Below are 22,225 nucleotides of genomic sequence, written 5' to 3'. Positions count from 1 at the left end.
CTGTGTTCTTACACTATTACTGGTCTTCTAATATTCATAGTCTTTTAGACTGGGTTAACAGCAATGCTGACAACTTGCCCCCCTTCACTCCCTGGTCTGCTCTCAACTCCCTCTAACATCTTCTAAGTTTACCTCAAATCCAATAGTTATTAATTCAATTAACATTTTTATTCAAATTAGGAAAAGTTTAGGTCTTCATAGAGCCTCTGACCTCTCCCCCACTTTAAATAACCATCTATTTCTATGGGCCCTTCTTGAACTAACTTATTTCTCTCTTAAAAAAAAAAAAAAAAAAAAAAAACTAACCTGAACTAAACTTGTACCACTGTTCCTTCAGAAGTTGTAGTTGTCATAGACTGTGTTGCATAGTTGATTGCTATATTGGTGACAAAAATGTGTTATTGTAAGTCGCTTTGGAGAAAAGCGTCTGCCAAATGACGTAATGTAATGTATTTCTGCCTGGTTGTGACGACTGAGCCTTTTTCCCCCTTACATGTTGGTGAATTTATGCCCCCCCCAAAAAACTTATTTATTTTGACATACGTGTACTTTGTCACCATCACTGTCAGAGAGTTCCACAAGAGCCGGTCGTCAGACATTTCACCGTCTGGCGCCTCTCTCGATCCGACTAGGAATTTATTGATTTGATTTTTGAGGAGTTGACATGTATCGTCTTTTTTTTCCCCCCTTTGATGTCCTAATGTAAAGCAGCTGTGAACAGGGCCCAAAATTAGAGCCCGCCACCCGCCAATGGCGGGCATATTTTAGCTTTGGCGAGTTAGATTTGGCATCTGTCCGCCACGTGGCGGGTCGCAAAATAGTCGTCATGTAATATTAAAACTGTGTGTAGCCGCCTGTGTCCACCTAGCGTATTTTTCTGACTGTCAAACGCTGAGAGTGTGCTGGGAAGCGCTGATCTCAGCGCACAATATACAAGGAAGCAGTCTGAAACTGGTTCGTAACGTTAGTGCGTTCAGTGCGGTAGTATAACATGAGTGCTTCCTGAGGCTGTTTCATTCTAGCTCTTCCGTATAGGCTACCAAACGTGCCTCTGGAATGGGAGGTAAATTGACAGCCTAACGTCGGGCGAATCAATAAATGAATCAATCAATCGCACTTGTTGCCGACACTCGTATGATACAGTATATATGAGGAGATAATAGTTATGTGTGTTTTGGTGCGCAGCTGGCACAAGTGCAGGTGGCAGGTGTGAGTGGGAGAGAAAGGTGTGTAGCCCAAGTTGTGCGCTGTGCACACTGAGACTGTCGCAGTTATTACTTTTAGCTGCGTTGTTTTTTTTTGCAACAATTTAAGCTCAAGATTGACTTGACATGTATTGATTAATACATACATTAATACAATTTTCCCAATTTTATTTACAAGTGTATGTATTGACATTCAAGGGCCACTTTTATCTCTCTTCAGACACTGCCACAATAATATATATATAATAAATGTTAATTTAAGTAAAGCAATTTTGTGTCTTAAATATCAACTGCAAATGAGTGAATAATGATATAGACATCAGCAGGTGGTGGTGATGTGGAGGTGAGTCAGAAAATATTAGTGTTTTACCTATATGGCTACATCTGGGCAAGAGCAGTGCCACTCACTCAGCAAATTGATGGTTAAGACTGAAAAACAGTCTAATCTTAATGTAAATGGTCCTCTAATCTGGTTTCAAGGGGCCAAAAATTCGCCGGCGCCGGCATTATCCCGCCACAACTACTGGCTGCTCTGGTAAGATATCTGGCTGGTCAGAAGTTTGGGGAACTCTCTGCACTGTATTCTTGTTAATATTAACTCATAAATGTATCTCTCCTTGGGAAGGGGTGGGACTTATTTTTCCTTTGCACTATGACCTGTCTACAGTACTATTCTTCCAATAAAGAAAGTTATATAAAAAAAAAGTAATTTAATGTGTCATTGATTATTGGAAAATGTACTTTATCGATAGAACATAGCTTAAGATCTTGCGCAAATTGTTTGGGTCTTCTGGTAAATTCGGCATATAGATAATCCACCAAGCAGCACTTGACACAATACATTTTAACTTTTTCACAGCTTATTACAGTACAGTACAGCCCACCACGGTATAACATTAAAACATGGGAAAGGAAGCATTCTTAAAGTTTGAATTATATTTAAATACATGTTGCATGGTGTATTTAATGTACTGTATGCCGAATTGTTACAGATAACCACATTTCATTTCAATGTGAATGAATTCTGAGATTTGAAGGCTGCTGGTCGGTTGTTTTTCCATCTCCATGTCTACCTCTCGTCCAAGCTTCAGTTCATGTTCACTCAACAATCTTTATTATACTAAAGATCTCGCACGCTGCTGGCCCTGCAGCTCGCATACGCAGCTCGGCCGCTGCGTGGCCTCGCCTACCCTATTGGCACGTGCAGGTATGTGTGTTGCTCACAAAATATTATTGGCCTTAAGTTTACATGCGCGCGGGTGTGTGTGTGCCCCTTATGACATCACTAATGACATCATCAGTCTTATGACATCAGTTTTGTCACAATCATCATTGTGTGTGATCAGTCTTATGACATCACTGATGACATCATCAGTCATGCCACAATGCCTCCTTGTGTGTACTCCCTTATCAGAATCAGCTTTATTGGCCACGTGCACAGACAAGGAAATTACATCACTGATGACATAATCAGTGTGTGTGTGTAGTGCTCCCTTATGACATCACTGATGACATCATCAGTGATGATGTTGTCTACCCAGAATTCAACTGAAAAATTACCCAGACAACCCGAAAATAGAATGCCTACGGCCCAGCTGTCCCCCGGCGGAGGCATACAAAGATGTGATAGCATAGATTGGTTTCAGTCAGTGCTTTCTGGCATTTCTTATAAATATATTTTCACATTTAAAGTAAAATTAGCTTCCATTTTTTTTAATGTTTAACTGACCCACCTGAGGCCCTGGTCGGTCTCTCCATAGTCATCCAGGTAGGGAGGGGGGTAGAAACAGCCCTTTGTTTTACCAGCTAGGAACAACACCTGGCTCTCTCTCACCCTACACACGCACACAACAACAGACAAACAACACACATACCTAGTCAACAACACTCGCTAGTTTTCAGCTCTCAAAATAAGTGTGGTCGTAGTAGTAGTAGAAGCTGTGGTAGTTGTGTTTTTAAGCTCAATAAACATCATATTTGATGGGGATTTCTCCCATGTGTCCGCATGTGTGTGCTTGTGTGTGTTAGGGTGACCAGATGTCCCACTTTGTGTGGGAATGCACAGCATTTTCATGCCCTTTCCCACTCATTCACTGCGTCGACTAGGCCAGGATGACCACCGTCGGGCATGATGTCGGACCTTCCACACGTCTCATCACGGTCCGCAGCTACCCAGTTGTCACAGCATCCACAGTCCTCTTTTAGGGTGTTGACCATGGTCTTAAGCGGTCTCCCAGGGTTCATCTTTCCATGAGTTGGTTCGCACAAAATGACTCGGCAGTTCACGGTGTCTCCTGCAGTGGCCGGCTAGCTGTAGTCACCTGTCTCTTATTTGACTGGTGAGATGTATCATAGATGTATCATTTGCTGTTTCCAGAAAATGTTAAATGCCATTCGCAGCATCTGTGTGTAGCATCCATCGCTAGATATTGATGTGGCCTTGGAGAGGGTCCATGTCTCGCACCCATAGAGCAGTATGGTCGCTATGGTAGCGACAAAGATCTTCTTCTTGAGCCCCCGGGATAGATTTGAGGTCCAGATCCTCCTGGTGTCGTTGAGCGCCTTCCACACGAGCGCTCGTCACACCTTTATCCTCTCCCTCTGAGCTCTCCATGCGTGCATGGAGATATTTAAAGTCATACATGTAGACTCACATGAATGGGGCTCCTTCCACCCCTCATGAAAAAGTACGATTGAATCACTACACAAAAATGTGTGCAGTACCACTACTGCACACATTTAGGTGTGTGCTATGTAGTGACATGTAGGAATGGTTCTGCAACAAAACAGTAGTGTTTTCAGTAGTAATCAAGCAGAGAAGTTTGCTACTTGGTGTTAGTAGTAAAAAAGCTGTTAAAACACTGCTGCTTCACTACACAGGCATTTAAATATAGGCCGGGAGCCAGCCCCACTCCTCAGGATGTTTTCTGCTACATGTTATCTTATATCTTGGGCCATCTCAAGGTGTAGGGATACCGTTCAACTTGGGGCCGTTTGGTCTCAGGGGCCCAAAAACTAAATAAATAAAAGTATCCCCAATAACCCCAAAACCACTCCAATATTGTCCAAATTGCACAATCAGTTGCTGAAATTTGAGTATGAATATGTGAGAATGTTAATGCTAATGATGCGAATTATGCAAATTGCCCAACAAATGCCATTGGCAAGATGGCTCTCTTTCTGAAAATGTTCAGAGCCCCAAACTGTACAAGTAGACCAAGTTTCATGCTTTTATGAAAAAGTGAACATCCTTTCCACATCACCTGGACGACTGCAGTGACTGAAAATGCTGTTTTCTCTGATTTGAGGTATAGTGCAGAATTGTGGCCACAGCAAGTGTAATTTTTGAGGTAGGAAGTTCCTCTTGTGCCCAAATTGAAGCTTATGAACTTGGGGGCAGTTTTCTAAATACAAGTGAGGAAGTTCACTATAAAGTGCTGGAAAATAATGATTTTTGAGGAGAATTTGTAAAACAGACAGTATTCTTTTGTATTTTTGTGGGTGAAATTTTAAAATAGAATTGCAGCAAGCCCCAGCACCTTATTTTGCTACTTCCCCCTATGTTCCAGCATACTTCCTGCAAAATTTCATGTATGCATGACTATTTATGCCATTGCAGTACCTTATTATTTGCATTTACCGGTACATGATTTTTGTCATGGTTTTGGGCCCCTGAGACCAAACGGCCCCGAGCTGAACGGTGTCCCTACACCTTGAGATGGCCCAAGGTATAAGATAACAGGAAATCATAGTGAAAAAAAGGTAGCAGAAAAGATAGTGAGGAGTGGGGCTGGCTCCCGGCCTAATAGTAATCATATAGAGGTTCTACGACTTGCTTGTATAGTGAATATGTAGTCACAACACTACAGTAACAATACACATGCAGGGCTAACGAGGCAACATTGAGGACAGGTGTGGAGGGAAGCAGCACACAAGGAAATTACAAGACCAAACTAGACAGAGTTCATGACAACTGCTAAATGTTTCTTTTTCAATGCTGTAAACTAAATAGAGATGTCAAGCAGAGCAGTTTGAGCAAGAAAGAGACTCAATACAGTGAATCCAACTGTGATAGCGATGACACAATAACTGTAAGTAGAAGGCATTTTCCTAAACCACAATCAAGTCTAGCATGGTGTTTTAGCTAGCTAAAGCTAATGTTAGCCTGTGTTCACTTCACCAAATTTACCTTTTCTACACTATCAGATATTGTTGGATATACTGTTGGTATATTCCCACATACAGGTGGCTGTTCTGTGCATTTGTCATAGGTTACATGATGGGGAATAGCTGCAGCAAAAAAGATGTTCTGAAGATCGTCAAGACAAAGTTAAATTAAAATAAGATAAGTAATGCTATACATGATTTGTTAAAGTGTAAATACATGTAAGACAAAATTCAGTCAATTTAATAAATGTATTTGAAATAATGCTTGTGTATGCTCATTCTTGTTTGATAAGAATAATTTATATGCATGATAATATAGCATGATAGTGAATAGGCAACTACGGTAGTAGCAAATGTGTCAGTTTTCAATAGTAATTCTAAAGGGTTTGTGTAGAAATGAGAAGAAACCCAATAGTGATCAGTAGTGCTAAAACACTACACATACAGAAGCATGTAGTAATTCTATAGGGATTGTGAAGGCATAGAGCAGTAAATGTGCAAGCATTGTGTAGTAATTAAATAATAGGGGTGGGGGAAAAAATCGATTCACCTAAGTATCGCAATTTTTAATGTCACGACTTTTTGGATCGATCTTTTATTCCAGAATCGATAATCGCAAAAAAAAAAAAAAAAAAAAAAATTTGGGTGCTTGCAGTCAGGCCACTCACTGAACAGCAGGCTAGGCGCCGCCTACTGGTTTACTAGTGGTTTTATGTACTTTATTAGTTAGTCTGAAGTAATAATTACCGGTACACTTCAGGGTTAAAGTGGGTGCATCTCATTGTAAAATTGGACTTCAAACGGCCCAAATCTGGCTTCAAACGGCCCAAATTTCACGCGCGTTGGCCCATATCGGCCTGGCCTGCTTGGTATCTAATGCCCGGCCTGAATTATGATCCCAGTCCGCCCCTGTTTTTAACTATATCGCCCAGCCCTACTCATGATATATAATATACAGTCTCTAGTGTATGATTCAACTTTTCCCATGTTCTAATCTAGTGTAAAAAAGCAAACAAACTGAAAAAAGAAAAGAAAAAAATAAACAAAAATCGCAATAAATCGTAATATCGAATCGCAATAATCGTAGAATCGCAATACTTAAGAATCGCAATATAAATCGAATCGGCACCCAAGAATCGTGATAGTATCGAATCGGGAGATAAGTGAATCGCCACAACCCTATTAAATAATAAATGTGAAGGAATTAATAGTTTTTATGTAGTCATTTCCCAAAAGCTAAATAGTAAGACAGAAGTAATTAAGTAATAATCATGCAGTGATTCAATAGTAATTCTAAAGGGTTTGTGTAGAAATGAGAAGAAACCCAATAGTGATCAGTAGTGATAAAACACTACACATACAGAAGGATGTAGTAATTCTATAGGGATTGTGAAGGCATAGAGCAGTAAATGTGTAAATATTGTGTGGTAATTCAATAATAAATGTGAAGGGATGACTAGTGTTTGTATAGTCATTTCCCAAAAGCTAAATAGTGAGACAGAAGTAATTAAGTAGTAATCATGCAGTGATTTAAATAGTCATTATGTAGTAATCACCAGTAGTGAAAGGGGCCAATTCTCTACTCATTACTACTAAAATCACTACACATCTCAATAGCAATAAAGTAGTGGAACAGTAGGTTTTGTGTAGATATTGTGTAGTAGTGATGAGTAGTGATTCAGTAGTACTTTTTCATGAGGGACGGTCCTCAAAGGGGCATGGTCCAGTGTGTTGTTGGCCATGTATTCAGTTTTCTTGGCATTAAGGTGCAGTCCTACCTTATTGCACTTTATTGCACCCCCCCCCCCATTTTCTCCTTAATTGTACTTGGCCGATTTCCCCTTGCTGCCCCCCCTCTGCCGATCTGGGGAGAGCCGTAGACTAGCACCATGCTTCCTCCAACACATGCGCAGTTGCCAGCTGCTTCTTTTCCCCTGACAGCGGGGAGCTTCACCGGCAGGACGTAGCACGTGGGAGGATCACGCTATTCCCACCAGTTCCCTTCTGCCCTGGACAGGAGGCGCTCGTGCAGCAATCAAGACACATAACCCTAATCTGACTTCCCACCTACAGACAGCCAATCGTGCCTGTATGGACGCCCGACCAAGCCGGAGGTAAAACTTGTGTTGGTAGGCAGGGAATCTACCGCTACACTACACGGACGCACACTCTGTCTCCACTCTTGGCAGAAGTTCTTGAGCATCTGCTATTTCGTCTCACATTAAGGCGATATCGTCTGCAAAGTCCAGATCAGTTAGCTGTACTGGGCCAACTCTTCTGGACTTCCTTGGTGTGATGGTGAATCCCAAGTCTTCATGGTCCTTGACAGGTTGCCGGAGGGCCTATTCATGGACCATGATGAAGATGAAGGGAGCTAGAGTGTTGCCTTGCAGGACTCCTGCAAACAACTCAAAGGTTTCTGTCTCACCAGCTGGGGAGACAACACATGCTGTTGGGTTATTGTAGGTGGCCTCTATGGCTCCAAGACGACGAGGGGGGATTCCATAAGCCTTCAGGATTTTTAGCATTTCCCCCGGTGTACGGAGTCGAATGCCTTCTAGAAGTCGATGAATGTCAATACAGCTGGCAGGTTGTTCTTTTTTCCCCTCCTCTATGATGCTTCGTAGAGCAAGGATCTGCAAAACTGTGGTGCGTTTCTCCGGGAAACCATTTTGATTGGGCCTGAGTCTGGGGTCGATGGCCTCCCTTATCCTGTTAAGGATAAGCCTGTTGTAAAGTTTGGCCAGACTACAGGTAAGGGTGATGCCGCGGTAGTTGTCGGTTTTGGACTCTTCCTCCTTGAGCGGATCGTAGATGGTATAGAGGTTGGACTTGGCAGCTTTGATCTTATTTCAGTGCTCTACTGACATGCTCCTGCCAGACTCTCTCTAGCACTCATTAATAGTGCTTTGTGCCGCAACGACATCTAGATGTTGAGAGATGAGGGTCGTCTTAATGTTTCCTCTCTTTGGCAGACACTTCATAGCTTCGGTGTTGGCCTCTATGAAGCGCTGGTAGCAGTCAGTGGCATTCTCCTCTATTTCAAGCGGCTGGAAGGGATTTCTCACCTCGATTGTGTACTGGGCTTGTAGCTCCAGGTGAGTGGCAAGTGCCCTACTGAGCATTGGTAACGTGTCCCACATTTGGTTTGCTGGGATGTGGTCACCCTAGTGTGTGTGTGTGTGTGTGTGTAAATAGATAGCAGATAGAGTATTGGGTGCAGTAATAGAGTAGTAGGTGCAGTACCTGAGAAACAGTCCCAGGCCTGCTCCACAGGTGGCACTGTGGGCGGTGCAAGCTCCTACGTCTTCTCCCTCCACCTCCGTCTGACAGCAGTAACTCTGAGAGCAGAGCATCTCTCCACAGACCAGACAGAGGGTGGGAGCTCTGGACTTATCTGCTCCAGACCGAGGACACCTACAGACAGGTTATAGATAGACAGACATGCAGGTTACAGACAGGTTGCAGGGCTAGCCACAGAGCCCGGTTAGGCATCACCCAAATAAGAAACATGGACACTTCTCCATCCCACAGACCCACCATCAGGGGGAGCAGACCCAGACAGCAGAGGCTGGCTTTGGGGACATGAAACATCACCTCTCTGGGGGAAAAGGAGCCTGAAGGTGTGCGGGAGGCTGAGCTCTGGCTCTGGGTATGAAGCAATTTGAAAAGCTAGTTAAAGCAGAGCTCCTAGCAAAAACTGAGCACATGCTCGACCCCTTTCAGTTTGCGTATAGAGCACAGAGAGGTGTACAAGACGCCACAGCTACCCTACTCAACCTTGTCTGTAAGCACTTAGAAGGCAGTGGGAACCACGCCAGGCTGCTTTTTGTAGATTTTTCTTCAGCGTTCAACACGATCCAGCCTCACATTTTGGTTGAGAAACTTGTACGCCTTTTTTGCTTAGACGCAGGTCTTGTTGGATGGATCTTGGACTTCCTTACAAATAGATCACAACAAGTAAGAGTAAACGGAACTCTGTCCAGCTTCTTAACATCCTCGACCGGCTCACCACAAGGGTGTGTTTTGTCTGCCTTCTTGTATATTCTGTATACAAATGACTGTTTTAGCCGTCATGCCGACAGATTCATCATCAAGTACGCTGATGATTCCATTATTGTCAGCCTGCTTGATGGGGATGAGGTCGGTCATGGCCAGGTTTTAAATGATTTTCTGTCCTGGTGTGAAGAAGCCTTCCTCCAACTTAACGTCTCAAAGACTAAAGAGATCTGTGTTGATTTTAGACGATCCTCCCCAGTTCCCCAGAACAGTGTTGTCCATGGGCAACCAGTAGACTTGGTGACCAATTATAAATATCTTGGCACTATTTTTGACAGCAAGTTGAAGTTCGATCTAAACTGTGAAATGCTGTGCAAAAAAGGTCAACAACGTCTTTTTTGCCTAAGGAAGCTTGCTAGATTCCAGGTTGACAGGACTCTGATGAAACTATTTTATTGTGCCTATATCGAGTCTGTAATCTCATTCTCTATTATCTGTTGGTATGGAAACCTTGGTATTCAAGGGAGAACCTCTCTCGGGAGGATCGTGAGAGCGGCATCTAAAATAGCCGGAGTAAATTTTAGTAGCCTGGACCACATTTTTAACAAACAGGTGCTTAAAAAGGCCATGTCCATTCGCATGGACGATACTCATCCTCTCTGCCCAGAGTATGTGCTGCTCCCTTCGGGCCTTCGGCTAAAGGTTCCGAGGGCTACGAAAAACAGATATAAATTGTCTTTCGTTCCTGTTTCCATCACAGCTTTAAATGCTGCTGAGAGGAGGAGATAGTGCACTCTCTCTCTCTCTCTGTCTCGCTCTCTTTTCTCTGTCTCTCGTGCAGCTTAAACGCTGCTGGGCGGAGGAGATGATGCACTCTCTCTCCTTGTCTCTCTTCTTAGGTAGGTATTGCTGCTACAAATATTCTTTATATATTTTATATTCGAGATATATCTTTATTTATTTTTTACCTACCTATTTATGTGAGCTCAAATAGTCCTGGACTCTTATTACTTTTAAGTTCATGTACGTGTCTTTTACTACTTTTAAGTACATTGTACGTGTCTTTACTACTTTTAAGTACATCGTACAGATCCCTTGAGGTGTGTTTTTATTTTGTTTTTATTTTACTTTTATCCTGTGTTTACTTGATCCTTTTTCTGCTGGAAAACTGCTGCCATGCTCCATGTTTGTTTTAATTTGTTCATGTTTTGTTTTTTCATGTATTCGCTATGCTTTTTATATCTGCTGCACACAAATTGCCCTTCGGGGACAAATAATAAACTTGAATCTTGAATCTTGGGCGGATGGATGACTTCTAATCTGGAGTTGCGCAAGGTGTGAGGCACAAGGCAGGTGTGGGGATACTCACAAGTCCCTGGCTGAGTGCTGCTACGGTGGCCGTTACCAGTGGCCAATCCCCCCGGCTTCCCTCTGATGGAAGTGAATTGAAATGCTGTAGTTCCTCGAATGGCCACTAGGCATCGGGGGCAGTTGGCACCCCCCCCCATGTTAAAATGCCTGACTTTGTAACAGGATTAAACATCTTTCCAGTGAGGGGCGAAACACGGTTTTGGTCTATATAGCTAATTTCACCTTTTCATAACACCTGTAGGGGGGCAATTTTTTTTATATAACTCACCCGTTTGGAGTAAAATAGATAATAGAAAAGGGGGCGATTGACAAATCACCTGTCCAGTGATTGCGCAGCTTGCCGATCACGGACCAATAGCAGGCGGAGCTGCAGCTCTGGGAATCCCCCATATCACGTGAGCTGCACAAGGATTCAACCCATTCCCTCCCAACATCCTCAACACGGTTAATTTAGCTCTATTCTTCATTACAGCAGCTAATTAGCCACTGTGCATTTCAATTTACACTAGTTCTGCTCAAGCACAAGAAAGCTCCCACTGCTCCTGGCTGCCCCCCGGAGGAAGGGAAAGCCTGGGTGGGATAAATGCAGAGACAATATTTCACTGGCCACGGTCTGCATGCGTGCAGGTGTGGAAATTAGGAAAAACTGTAAAATTCCCCCAAACTACTGTATCACTTCCATTCTCTGAGCCTCCCCTGAAATTGCTTGGAGCCCCCTGAGGACGCCCGCCTCCCACTTTGAAAACCTCTAATCTATACGATACATCTGTGCAACAATGATATCTGTGTAATTGAATTAGAAAAAATACCCTCAAAAAGGCAAAACGCAGGAACTATGGATTGTAGTGTCCGTTTCACAAAATGTTACAACTATGAAACAATGTAGCCTACAACAAAGTGCATCAAGTCTTCTTAGCTTAGTGCCTCTTTAACACGCACGCACGTGCAGACACACAGCAGCTTGTATGTTGTGTCATTATTCTAGGGATGCACCGATATGAAAATTTTGGCCGATGCCGATAACCGATATTAACACGTTCACTGCCAATGACGTGTTAACACGTTTTCAGAATCCAGCTGTTGACTGCCAACGACGTGTTAACACGTAAAAAAAAAATCGATTTTTTTTTTTTTGACGGTGGGACGTTGATCTAACCCTTTTACGTCTCCTACACCAGAATTGGAGGGATTGAATGTGTATAATCTATTTTACCGACCCACTGAGTGTCGACATGTCTCTCCACAGTAGAAAGAGGCGACCCAAAACTGGAGGGAAAAGCGCGAGGAAGCCGTTCTCATACTGTAAAATTGATGGCGAAAACGCTTTCACTTTCGCGCTGATGCACAGCGGTGGCAACGGTGGGGGGTTCCAAGAATAGATTGGATGCACACTTTGAAACACGCAGCATAAATATGACCAGAATCGCATCAAAGCTCTCAACCAAAACTCCACGAAACGAGCGAGTCCACCCAGACTTCCTCAAACAGCGGCCGCGCAAACAGGCAGCAGCCAGGCAGCAGCAACTTCGTTGTGACACGCCCGCTGGAGAGCCAGGGAGGCAGGAGGAGAACACACACGGAGGGAGGAGTTGGAAGCAGAGGGGGGTTTCCTGCTGTTATGGAGGAAATTACTGTTCAAAACTATTGTTTAGATGTCTGACTCTTACTGATGCCAAAAATGAATGGTTAAAGTGACTGTTCTATCGAATTTCACAAAAAGCCGTTTATCTCTGAATAATTTTTCTGACGCTGAAACCATGCTGTATTCAACTGCTAATGCTTACATAACTACTAACTCTACAAACTAACTCTTTTAGACAGAGAAAGCACACATTCTATTAGTTCTTTTGAGATATTGTGTGTTCACAAAATCTTAGCAGAAAAGAATCCTCGGGTCTTGAAAGATGAGCCAGAATCCTCAAAAAAACCCTCTGGCAGAAGCTAACTACAGTAAAAAAAAAAACGTCTGGCAGTGAATGTGTTAACATTGCTGTTATGGCCGATAACCGATATTTACCGATGTCGATATGATCTGTATAAAACCACATTTTTATGATCATCACATTTTGTACATACTGAAAAACACATGTTAACACTGAATTTGAAAAAGTTATGCATTTCTTTATTTGCAAAGCCTTTGGAAAAGCCCATAAATCATAGATTTACTGCATTATTAAAAAACAAAAAAAACAATGTGAAGAATTTGGCTGATAATGATAACCGATATTAACATTGCAACATCTGACCGATACCGATATGACCGATATGTTAAAAAATGACCAACATCGGCCGATACCGATATGATTGTCGTTGCCGATATATCGTGCATCCCTACATTATTCCAATCTCCATTTCATCTTTGTGGTTGAGTTTGCATCATTTTGGATTTGAATCACAGATGTCGCAAACGGTACATAAACATAAGAAAAATGTGTGTAATAATAATACAACATTTATACAATAATACTACTGTATATATGTGACCTGCTCTGACCAAATCAGTCGCTTGTCGCACTGCCCCGTTTGTGGTGAAACACGATTTTATCAGAAAATATTTATTTCTGCTGTTTTGGGGTTTCATCAAATTATAGTAAAATAAAGCCTTGGCTTTCATTTTGTGTAAATATTATTGTGAAATTTGACCACTAAATATACTTTTAAAAGCTCTTGAAGGTAGGGTGACAAAACTGAAACTATACCGCGCTGACACAGCCTGCTGCTCTCTGCGTTCTCACTCTCTGACTGCTGCTGCCTCGTGCTCCCCACGCTGCCGGCTTTGTAAGTAGTACTTGTAGATGGTAGGCTATATTATTACTACTCTACGGTTTAAAACACTGTTTCTAAGGTTTGTCAGGGTTGTACTGTGGAGTTTTGCTATTGGTTTGTTATTTTAGACTAGTTTGGGCTGTTTATGTAACGTTTTAACCTCTTAAAGATCTGCTCGATAACGAACATGGCAACCCGTCTGCCCAGTCTCTCTCTCTCCCCCCCTTGTCACTTAAAATTATGAATGAACATTTTCTGCATACTATAGCTTGATCACCGTTCACTTTGGATTTTGAGCTGGTGCATTTGTGTGGGGGAAAAACTGGGGAAAAGTGTTTATTTTCATCTGTCAGGGAAGTTTTATTGGCAGGCTGTGAGGTCCAGTGACAGTCTGTATGTCTGCCTGTCTGTCAGATTGAGATTCATCAGCATCCTGATGAAGATCTCTTGGTCGAAACGTTATTAAACTGACCGGCAGCCATTTATTCCATTGTGCGGACTATTTCTTTTTACTGGTTTCCATGACATTCCCATGACCTTCCCAGAATCATAACACACCGCCATACAAATTTACAGCCAAATCCGACGTGGCGTGTGGGCATGCATGCACATGCTGACAACTTCAAGAAAATATGTTGATGTCTCAGAATTGACGTCAAACTTTGAGGCTGTTTTTCTCAAAAACATAGTTTGGAAACAGTCAAGACATAAAGGGGTGTATCTGCCTCAATCTTTGGACTACAAAGATAATATTGATATCCCCACAAAGCTTACATTCTCCCCTTTCCAACAGTGAAAACTCAAAATGTATTTTGGGGTCAATGTGACTGACTTTTATAGAGCAGGTCACATATATCACACTATAATTATGTTTGTGATACATCAGTAATCAGTAACTACCAGTGTTGGGCAAGTTACTTTCAAAATGTAATATACTACATATTACTAGTTACTTTCATTTGAAAGTAATAAGTTACTTTACAATGTTACTTTCTGTGTAGAGTAACTCGTTACTTATTACACTACTTTTGCATTACTTTTACCAAAACAACAGCAGCAGCAGAATGACATTGCCGCCCCGGAACCATCCCGAAAAATAATTTTAACCACCTTGAAGTCAGTGTAAAAAATACAAAGTTCTAAATGTTATTATTAGGGGTTCAAGCCCTGAAGGGGCTGAAACCCTATTGTTTTTGTGCCGGTTTATTATTCTTGTCGTTCTTGTTCATCTGCCTCAACGCAAATTCCCGTGAGTTGGTAAATGGCAGAGACCTGAAATTTGGCCCAATGACAGATATTGTTGGCTGGTAGCTGCTCAAGAAAGATTTTTTTAATCGGCCTGAAGGTGGTGCTATAATCGACGGTTTTACGTTAAAGGCCATAACTTCCACGCCGTGGGTCCGATTTTCAAACTTTTTTTTCCAGATGTTCAGGTGAACCTGCTCTACAAATTTGCCTCAAGGACCGCCTGGAAAATTTTTGAGATATTTGGAAAAGTTTGGAAAACACATTTTTGACATCTCCTAGACCGTTGGACAGATTTACACCAAAATCGCCAGGAAGCATCTAGGGAGCAAGCTCTACAATCGTGATTTTTGGATTTTTGAAATCTACCTTAGTTTCGGAGATATTGATCGTTAAAGTTGTGAGAGGGCGTGGCCTCACAGCTAAATTGTCATAACTTCATGAGAGATGAACGAATCTCCACGAAACTTGCTGGAGATGTTCGGGGACCATCATAGACCATGCATGCGATTCGACCAAAAGGGGGCGCCATAAACCCCAGAAATGGGCATGGCTTAACACAAAAAAGGCCGTAACTCCGCACCTGTTTGTCCAATGATCGCGAAACTTGGCAGATATATCAAGGAGGATGTCCTAGTCAAAATCAGAAGTTTTGTCATCATTGGTGAAATTGGGCAGGGTCTATGGTCTAAGCATGTAATAGCCGTAAATCAAGTCCATTCGCATCATCAGTTGCAAACTTCTCAGCTTTATCTGGAATGGCAATTCTGGCATGCTATTTCGCAATTTGACCAAAAGGGGGCGCCACAGATCTGAAAAGTGGGCGTGGCTTAACACAAAATATGCTATAACTTCACACCCATTTGTAACTCCCGGGCTGTTTCTTCAATTTTCAAGCAACTTCTTTCCACATGTTCACCTGAACCTACTCTACAAATTTGCCTCAAGGACTATTAGGTGTTCAATTTGCGCAAGGCTTGAACCCCTGCCATTGCCTTTGTTATTGTCATCTATAGTGGTTATTTGCATAAAAACACACAGTTTGATTAGGAAATTATTGTATCTTTTTTAAATATGTGCTTTGATTTAATAAAATGTAACTCAATTTGTAACTTGAGTTACTTGACAAAGTAACTGATATAATATTACTGAAATCCTTTAAGTAATAAGTTATATTACTGAGTTACTGCTAAAAGTAATATATTACATGTAATATGTTACTTTTGTAATGAGTTACCCCCAACTACAGACAATCTGTCTATCTGTCTAATCTAATTGTTTAATTTTGTATAATTTTGCCTTTATAGGCAAAATAATTGAAAATGTTGTTTACCTGCAACTCAATAGATTCCTAACCTCAAACAATCTCCTAGATAAACTCCAATCAGGCTTCCGCCCCCATCACAGCACCGAAACCGCACTTACTAAAGTCATAAATGACATTAGAATGAACTCAGACTCAAGAAAAAAAATCGATTCTAGTGGTATTGGATCTTAGCGCTGCGTTTGACACCGTTGACCACTCAATATTATTGGACAGGCTGGAAAACTGTGTTGGGCTATGGGGTATGGTCCTCCAGTGGTTCAGGTCCTATCTCCAAGACAGGAAGTACTTAGTTTCCATTGGCAATTACTCATCTGACCTAACTACTATGACATGTGGGGTGCCTCAAGGATCCATTATGGGTAGGGATGTCCGATATTATCGGCCTACCGATATTATCGGCCTACCGATATTATCGGCCGATATTAGCATAAAAAAATCGATATCGGAAAATATCGGTATCGGTTTTCATGCCGATTTTTTTTTTTTTTTTTTTAAATACAGGGGGAGTCTCACTGAGAGCAATGCTCTCTTTTTCAGGAGTGCCCTGTTCACATTCACACACACATTCATACCTGGAAGCTGACCAGTACAACCACAGTCTGATCTGTTGGCCACTGAGCAGCTCCACTGGAGCGGTTGGGGTTAAGGGCCTTGCTCAAGGGCACCTCAGTGGTGGTAATGAGGGAGGGGCGCTGCCTTTTCACTTTCCCCACCCAGATTTATCCTGCCGGTCCCGGGGATTGAACCGACGACCTTCTGGTCACAAGCTCGCTTCTCTAACACTTACAACTTTAACACAACATGCATATTATATATTAAACTCTTCAGCTACATTAAGCTACATTATGTAACTTGTTACGTGAAATTTTGGTGGAAAAAAAGCCCCACTTATATCGGTATCGGTTGATATCGGTTGATATCGGTATCGGAAATTAAGAGTTGGACATTATCGGATATCGAATATCGGTAAAAAAGCCAATATCGAACATCCCTAATTATGGGGCCCGTTCTATTCAACCATTATATACTCCCTCTAGGCCTATTTATGCAAAAAAACAAAATAGCTTATGATAACTATGCAGACGACACTCAGCTGTATATAACTCTTTCCTCAGGTGACCTCATTGACCAAATAAATAACTGGATGTGCCAGCATTTCCTCCAGCTAAACAAAGACAAAACAGAGGTGATCGTCTTCGGTCCCAAAGAACAAAGGCTTAAAATCACTGCACGCCTTGACTCTCTATCCCTGAAGCCAAAGGATCAAGTTAAAAATCTTGGCGTTATTATTGATTCTGATCTCAACTTTAACTCCCACATTAAGTCTATCAGCTTTTTATCATCTTAAAAATATAGCAAGAATTAGGGGCCAGCAAGAAAAATTACGTCATGATAACGTTGTGATGACATCTTTCAGTGACGTCCAGGACGTGGCCAAATCACAGCCGGTTTGGGGATGATTTAGACATCTACGCGGGAACGTCAAGCTGAGGTCGAAATATGACCGTTACCATGAATGGGCATGTTCAGTTATTCTGCTATGTACACAGTGTATATTCAGCAGCTTTATACATAAAGCTATAATTATGTCCAGATTAAAAATGTATGCTACATTTTCAAAAAATATAATAGTACCCTGTGTGGGATTTGAACTCGGGATCTACAATTTACGGGACGGCTATTCTACCACTACGCTACCTGTTTGCTGAAATAATCTGCTGTACGTTGGAGTAATATAGCCTACCATTTCAAAATATGGACCCCTTGTTCTTTTTATACCGGTATAACATCCATGGAGTTGGGACAGTTTTAATAAAAACGAATGCTAATTTAATTCAAACCTTAATCTCGAAGAATCATTGAGGGTTCCCTCAAAATTGACAAGTGTCACCACCAGCCTATAACGTTTGTTTACCCAGGCTATACGAGACACGAATATAGCCTATACCGTAGGATTATGGCAGAAACTTGTTTTATATTTAAAACGTTGGTGTCAAGTCTTTGTGGATCGGACATCACAGTGTAACCGTCTACAATCTGTGTAAAAAGAACCCGAAACACATTGCAGACAATTGCAGGATTCCCCCACAATTCATCTCCTCATAGTTCCACCTCCACGAATGAACAGTTTGTTAATCAGCGCAGATTGTCCATATGCAAGTGCTGATCACTCGGATTTTGGATAAATAAATAGCCCAGGCTGAGAAATACGTGATTGATTGCAACCATCTAGTTATCCTCATGGATATTTCAGTGTTGACTGGTGAGTGAAATTAGTTGAATAGTGATTATACAGTGATAATCTGGGCCAGATCTGACTCGTCGTGATATGACTGTTTTGAGCTGGCCCCGATTGGGCTCTCTCGATTCGTCCGGGTCTGTCCGTGCTTGCTGGGGGGCTACATGTCCATACAGGATCTAGAAAAACTAATTCACGCCTTCATCTAAAGTAGCTTAGACTACTGTAATAGCCTTTTCTCTGGTCTCTCCAAAAAAGAACTTAGGCAACTCCAGCTCATTCAGAATGCTGCTGCTAGGGTTCTAACAAGGACTAAGAAAGCTGATCATATTACCGTACTTCAGTCCTCAAGTCCTTACACTGGTTGCCCGTGTGTCATAGAATAGATTTTAAAATACTGTTACTAGTCTACAAATCACTTAACGGCCTAGGCCCAAAGTACATCGCTGAATTGCTCCCACGCTACGAACCGTCTAGTAGTCTAGCAAAAGAGTGAGCATTCTCAAGTTATTGGCTTTTTTGTCACCTTTCCCCTATTCGGACTGGCCTACCGTAAATTCCGGACTATAAGCCGCACCTTTTTCCCCGTTTTTTGGCCTTTTTTGGCCCCTGCGGCTTATATAACGGTGCGGCTTATCTATGGATTTTTTCACAAAAAAAAAAAAAAAAAAAAAAAAAATCTCTCTTTTTTAGCACTCTTTCTAACTATAAATCCTATATAACTATAATAAGTTTTAATTTCCTCTCTTGCCCTCTTTTCACCACACTGTATGACACTGTATGACACTGTGTGCACTGTAAAAAACAACACAGGTGGTGTTGTGTTATGTTGTTTTGTTGAAATGTTAATAAATGGGAGCTTCCTCAAACAGCCATCTCTTTCCCGACAATCCCCTCTGTGCATGAACCCTTACATATGGTAATTAACTCATTGAGTGCCAGCCACTTTTGGAGAACGGACGCTCCCAGTGCCAGAGTTTTCAGAGCGTTTTCAGTGATTTCTCGAGGCCCACAGAATATTGTGTGATATTACTATGTAAACACCGAACACGCAAAAAGAACAAGGAGACTCTATTGTATCATCAGCAAAAAAAAGTTTATTGATACCATTTTCCGTTCTTTAGTTATGAGCCGGAGAAGATAGGTTGTTTTCAGCGTTTTCAGGCATTTCAAATTATAAGCTGAGATATTCAGCCTTTTGTGAAATGCAGCATTTCAAGCACATTCACTGACTCTAGATACGGTAATATTTTCTGATGTAGTGATGTGGTGTAGTTGTGTCCTGCCCTGCGTGCCCCACCCCCCCTCCCCCCCCTCAGCTGAAAACTCCTCCCCACACTAGTAACACACAGCCTCGCACCAAGCGTCTAGGAAGCCTGGGAAGCGCCGCCTCCCAGGCAGCGCAACATGGAGAAGCCACACGCGGACTGCAGTGAAAGGTTTGGCTTTTCAGTGTCGCGCTGCTGCTTTTCTAGCGGCTAATCATGTGGAGAAACTATGCTGACAGACAGACAGAGGCAGAAGGACTCAGTTGTGTGCGCGGATTGACTGTGTTCGCAGCCCCCGTCAGTTGCAGCCAGAACAATCTACATGGCTCTGGAGTGCAGCATGAGCGGGTTCTCTTTCATCAAGGCTATTTTAGGCTGTGTATTCCTGACATTTCTGTAATCTGGAGAGCACTGTCGCCACCTAAGGGTTCTGTAAAATAGGTTATAGACCTCCAATAGCTACTATAGTTGTACAGGAGCTGCGGAAGGCTTTGATCGACGTCCCACCGTCAAAAAACGCATTGGACGTCGAAGGACGTCCGTGGCACTCTACGTCACTATTTAATTGGACGTCGAAGGACGTCCATGGCATTCAATGAGTTAAACATTAAAACACAAAAAAAATAAATAAAAAAAAAATACCATTAAAACACCCGCGGCTTATAGTCCGGTGCGGCTTATATAAGAAAAAAATAGTCAACTTTGCAGGTGCGGCTTATACACCGGTGCGGCTTATAGTCCGGAATTTACGGTAATTTGGCTCTTTTTCAGGGATTGGGGTAGTTCTAAAGAACAGCCAAAAAAACATTTTTTCCCCCATTTTTTTTTTGACAACAATCAATTTCATTAATGGGAGACCCTAAAGATCAGAAAAATCATTGTTGTCATTTGTTCTACCTCGGGTAGGGGTATCTCAAACACTAAAGCCTTTTTTGAGGACTTGCTGCTAGACTATAGACCTCTCAGGTCAGCAGGGTCTGGCTTACTAACTGTCCCTAGGATCAAATCAAAGCATGGGAAGGCCGCATTCACCCACTACGCTTCTGCTAGCTGGAACAAACTGCCTGAAGACCTCAGATCTGCCCCAACTTTACTTACTTTTAAAAATAGATTAAAGACTTGTATGTTTACCGTCGCTTTTACCTGGTGACAGCTGTTTTTTAGGAGATGTGTGTGGCCTATAAAGGTTACAGTCCAACTATTATAAAGGTTATGGACATTTTTAACTGCTGCGCCTGTCGCTTAATGCACTTTTTATGCTCTTTCTCTGTTGTGATGCTTTTAAATGTATATTTTATCCTTTTATTCTTTTATTTTCTTGTGTCAACCATTTTATGTGAAGCACCTTGAATTGCCTCTGTGTATGAAATGTGCTATACAAATAAACTTGACTTGACTTGTGTTGTTAAATTGAGCCTGTAACTGTAGCGATAACTACCAAAGAACATCTCTGATGTGGTAATTAGCTTACATTGTTTTTGTTGAGCAGTGACATTATAATGCTAGTGATCCTATAATGTGCTAAACAGTGCAGCCTCTGCACCTCTCTCTTTTTTCTCTGTCTCATCATCTTGTCCTTCCCTTCCCAGTCTTTACATTTTCGTTTCTGTCTCAGTGAAGAAAGTACACAAAGCAAAGTTAGCTGGCTGGCTACTGGCTGGCTAGTTAATCCATATGTGAAACTAAGCAGCATTCACGTGACATACAGTATCTTGCCCGGCCGGAAGTGAGTTTCCCATTGATTTTATCTAGGGATGCGCCGATCCGATACTGGTATCGGCCCCGATATAGCACAAAATTCTAGATCGGGTATCGGTGGCAAATGGCCCGATCCATAGACCGATCCATAGGGGCCATTCTATTCACTCTAATTCTATGTGTGCAGCGTGTGACGTCATACACTAGCAACATGCTCAGCACGCCTGCCTGGCTGTTTCCAAACAAGCTGATGTAGGCTTGAAAATTGAAAATAGAGAAATCTGCTGCCTCCATAACCGCCAAAGGATCACCTATTTGGAGGTATTTCACGCTAGCTACACCAACCAGTTTGACACAGGGCTCGACATTAACAGCTGCCCAGTTGATAAGGTGACATCACACACGGACCCTCTCTCTCCCTCTCTCATCTCCCTGCCGCAGCCCTGCTTGATTAAGAGCAACTCCAACTCCGCAGCTAGTTAACGATCTTTAACGAGCAGCAGCTGTTGCATGCTCGTATGTGGTGAAACGCTGTCCAGAGACAATAATAAGGACTGTCTATCTATAACCCTGAAGTTTGCGTGAGGACATAGCCTACATGTAAGCTGTGATATTTCTGTTGTGAATAATTCTACCTCATTCTGTTTGTTTAGCATAGCCTACTTGCCGACGTCTTGCTCAATTGACTGACGGTTTAAGTACCCTACTTTTCAGATGAAGTTACCTTACGTTATTATCAGTGCTGGTCAGGCTAATGTTGATTATTGTGTGCTAATAATAGTAGCCTAATTCTGTATGGCTTTATTGGTGTATGGAGACAGTTGAAATGTTTATTACTCTCCCTTAAGACAATCTGTTAACTCATTCTCTGCCAAAGACGTACTCGGACGTACTTTTTACAATGGCGTTCTGTGCCAAGGACGTACTCGGACGTACTTTC

General features: G+C 42.1%; 1 protein-coding gene across 1 annotated transcript in view; it reads right to left on the bottom strand.

Moving 5' to 3' along the window:
* Window positions 1–22,225, bottom strand: part of ubr2 (ubiquitin protein ligase E3 component n-recognin 2) — a gene marked incomplete at its 5' end in the record, with an annotated part of 209,586 nt that overhangs the window by 5,282 nt on the left and 182,079 nt on the right. Inside the window, 2 exon segments of the mRNA XM_083650803.1 lie at window positions 2,939–3,040; window positions 8,619–8,789. Coding sequence (XP_083506929.1) covers window positions 2,939–3,040; window positions 8,619–8,789 — 273 coding nt within the window.

This window comes from Poromitra crassiceps, assembly GCF_964638095.1.
Source record: "Poromitra crassiceps genome assembly, chromosome: 14".
In the NCBI taxonomy this organism is placed as follows: domain Eukaryota; kingdom Metazoa; phylum Chordata; class Actinopteri; order Beryciformes; family Melamphaidae; genus Poromitra; species Poromitra crassiceps.
This window is presented reverse-complemented; position numbering and strand designations above follow the sequence as displayed.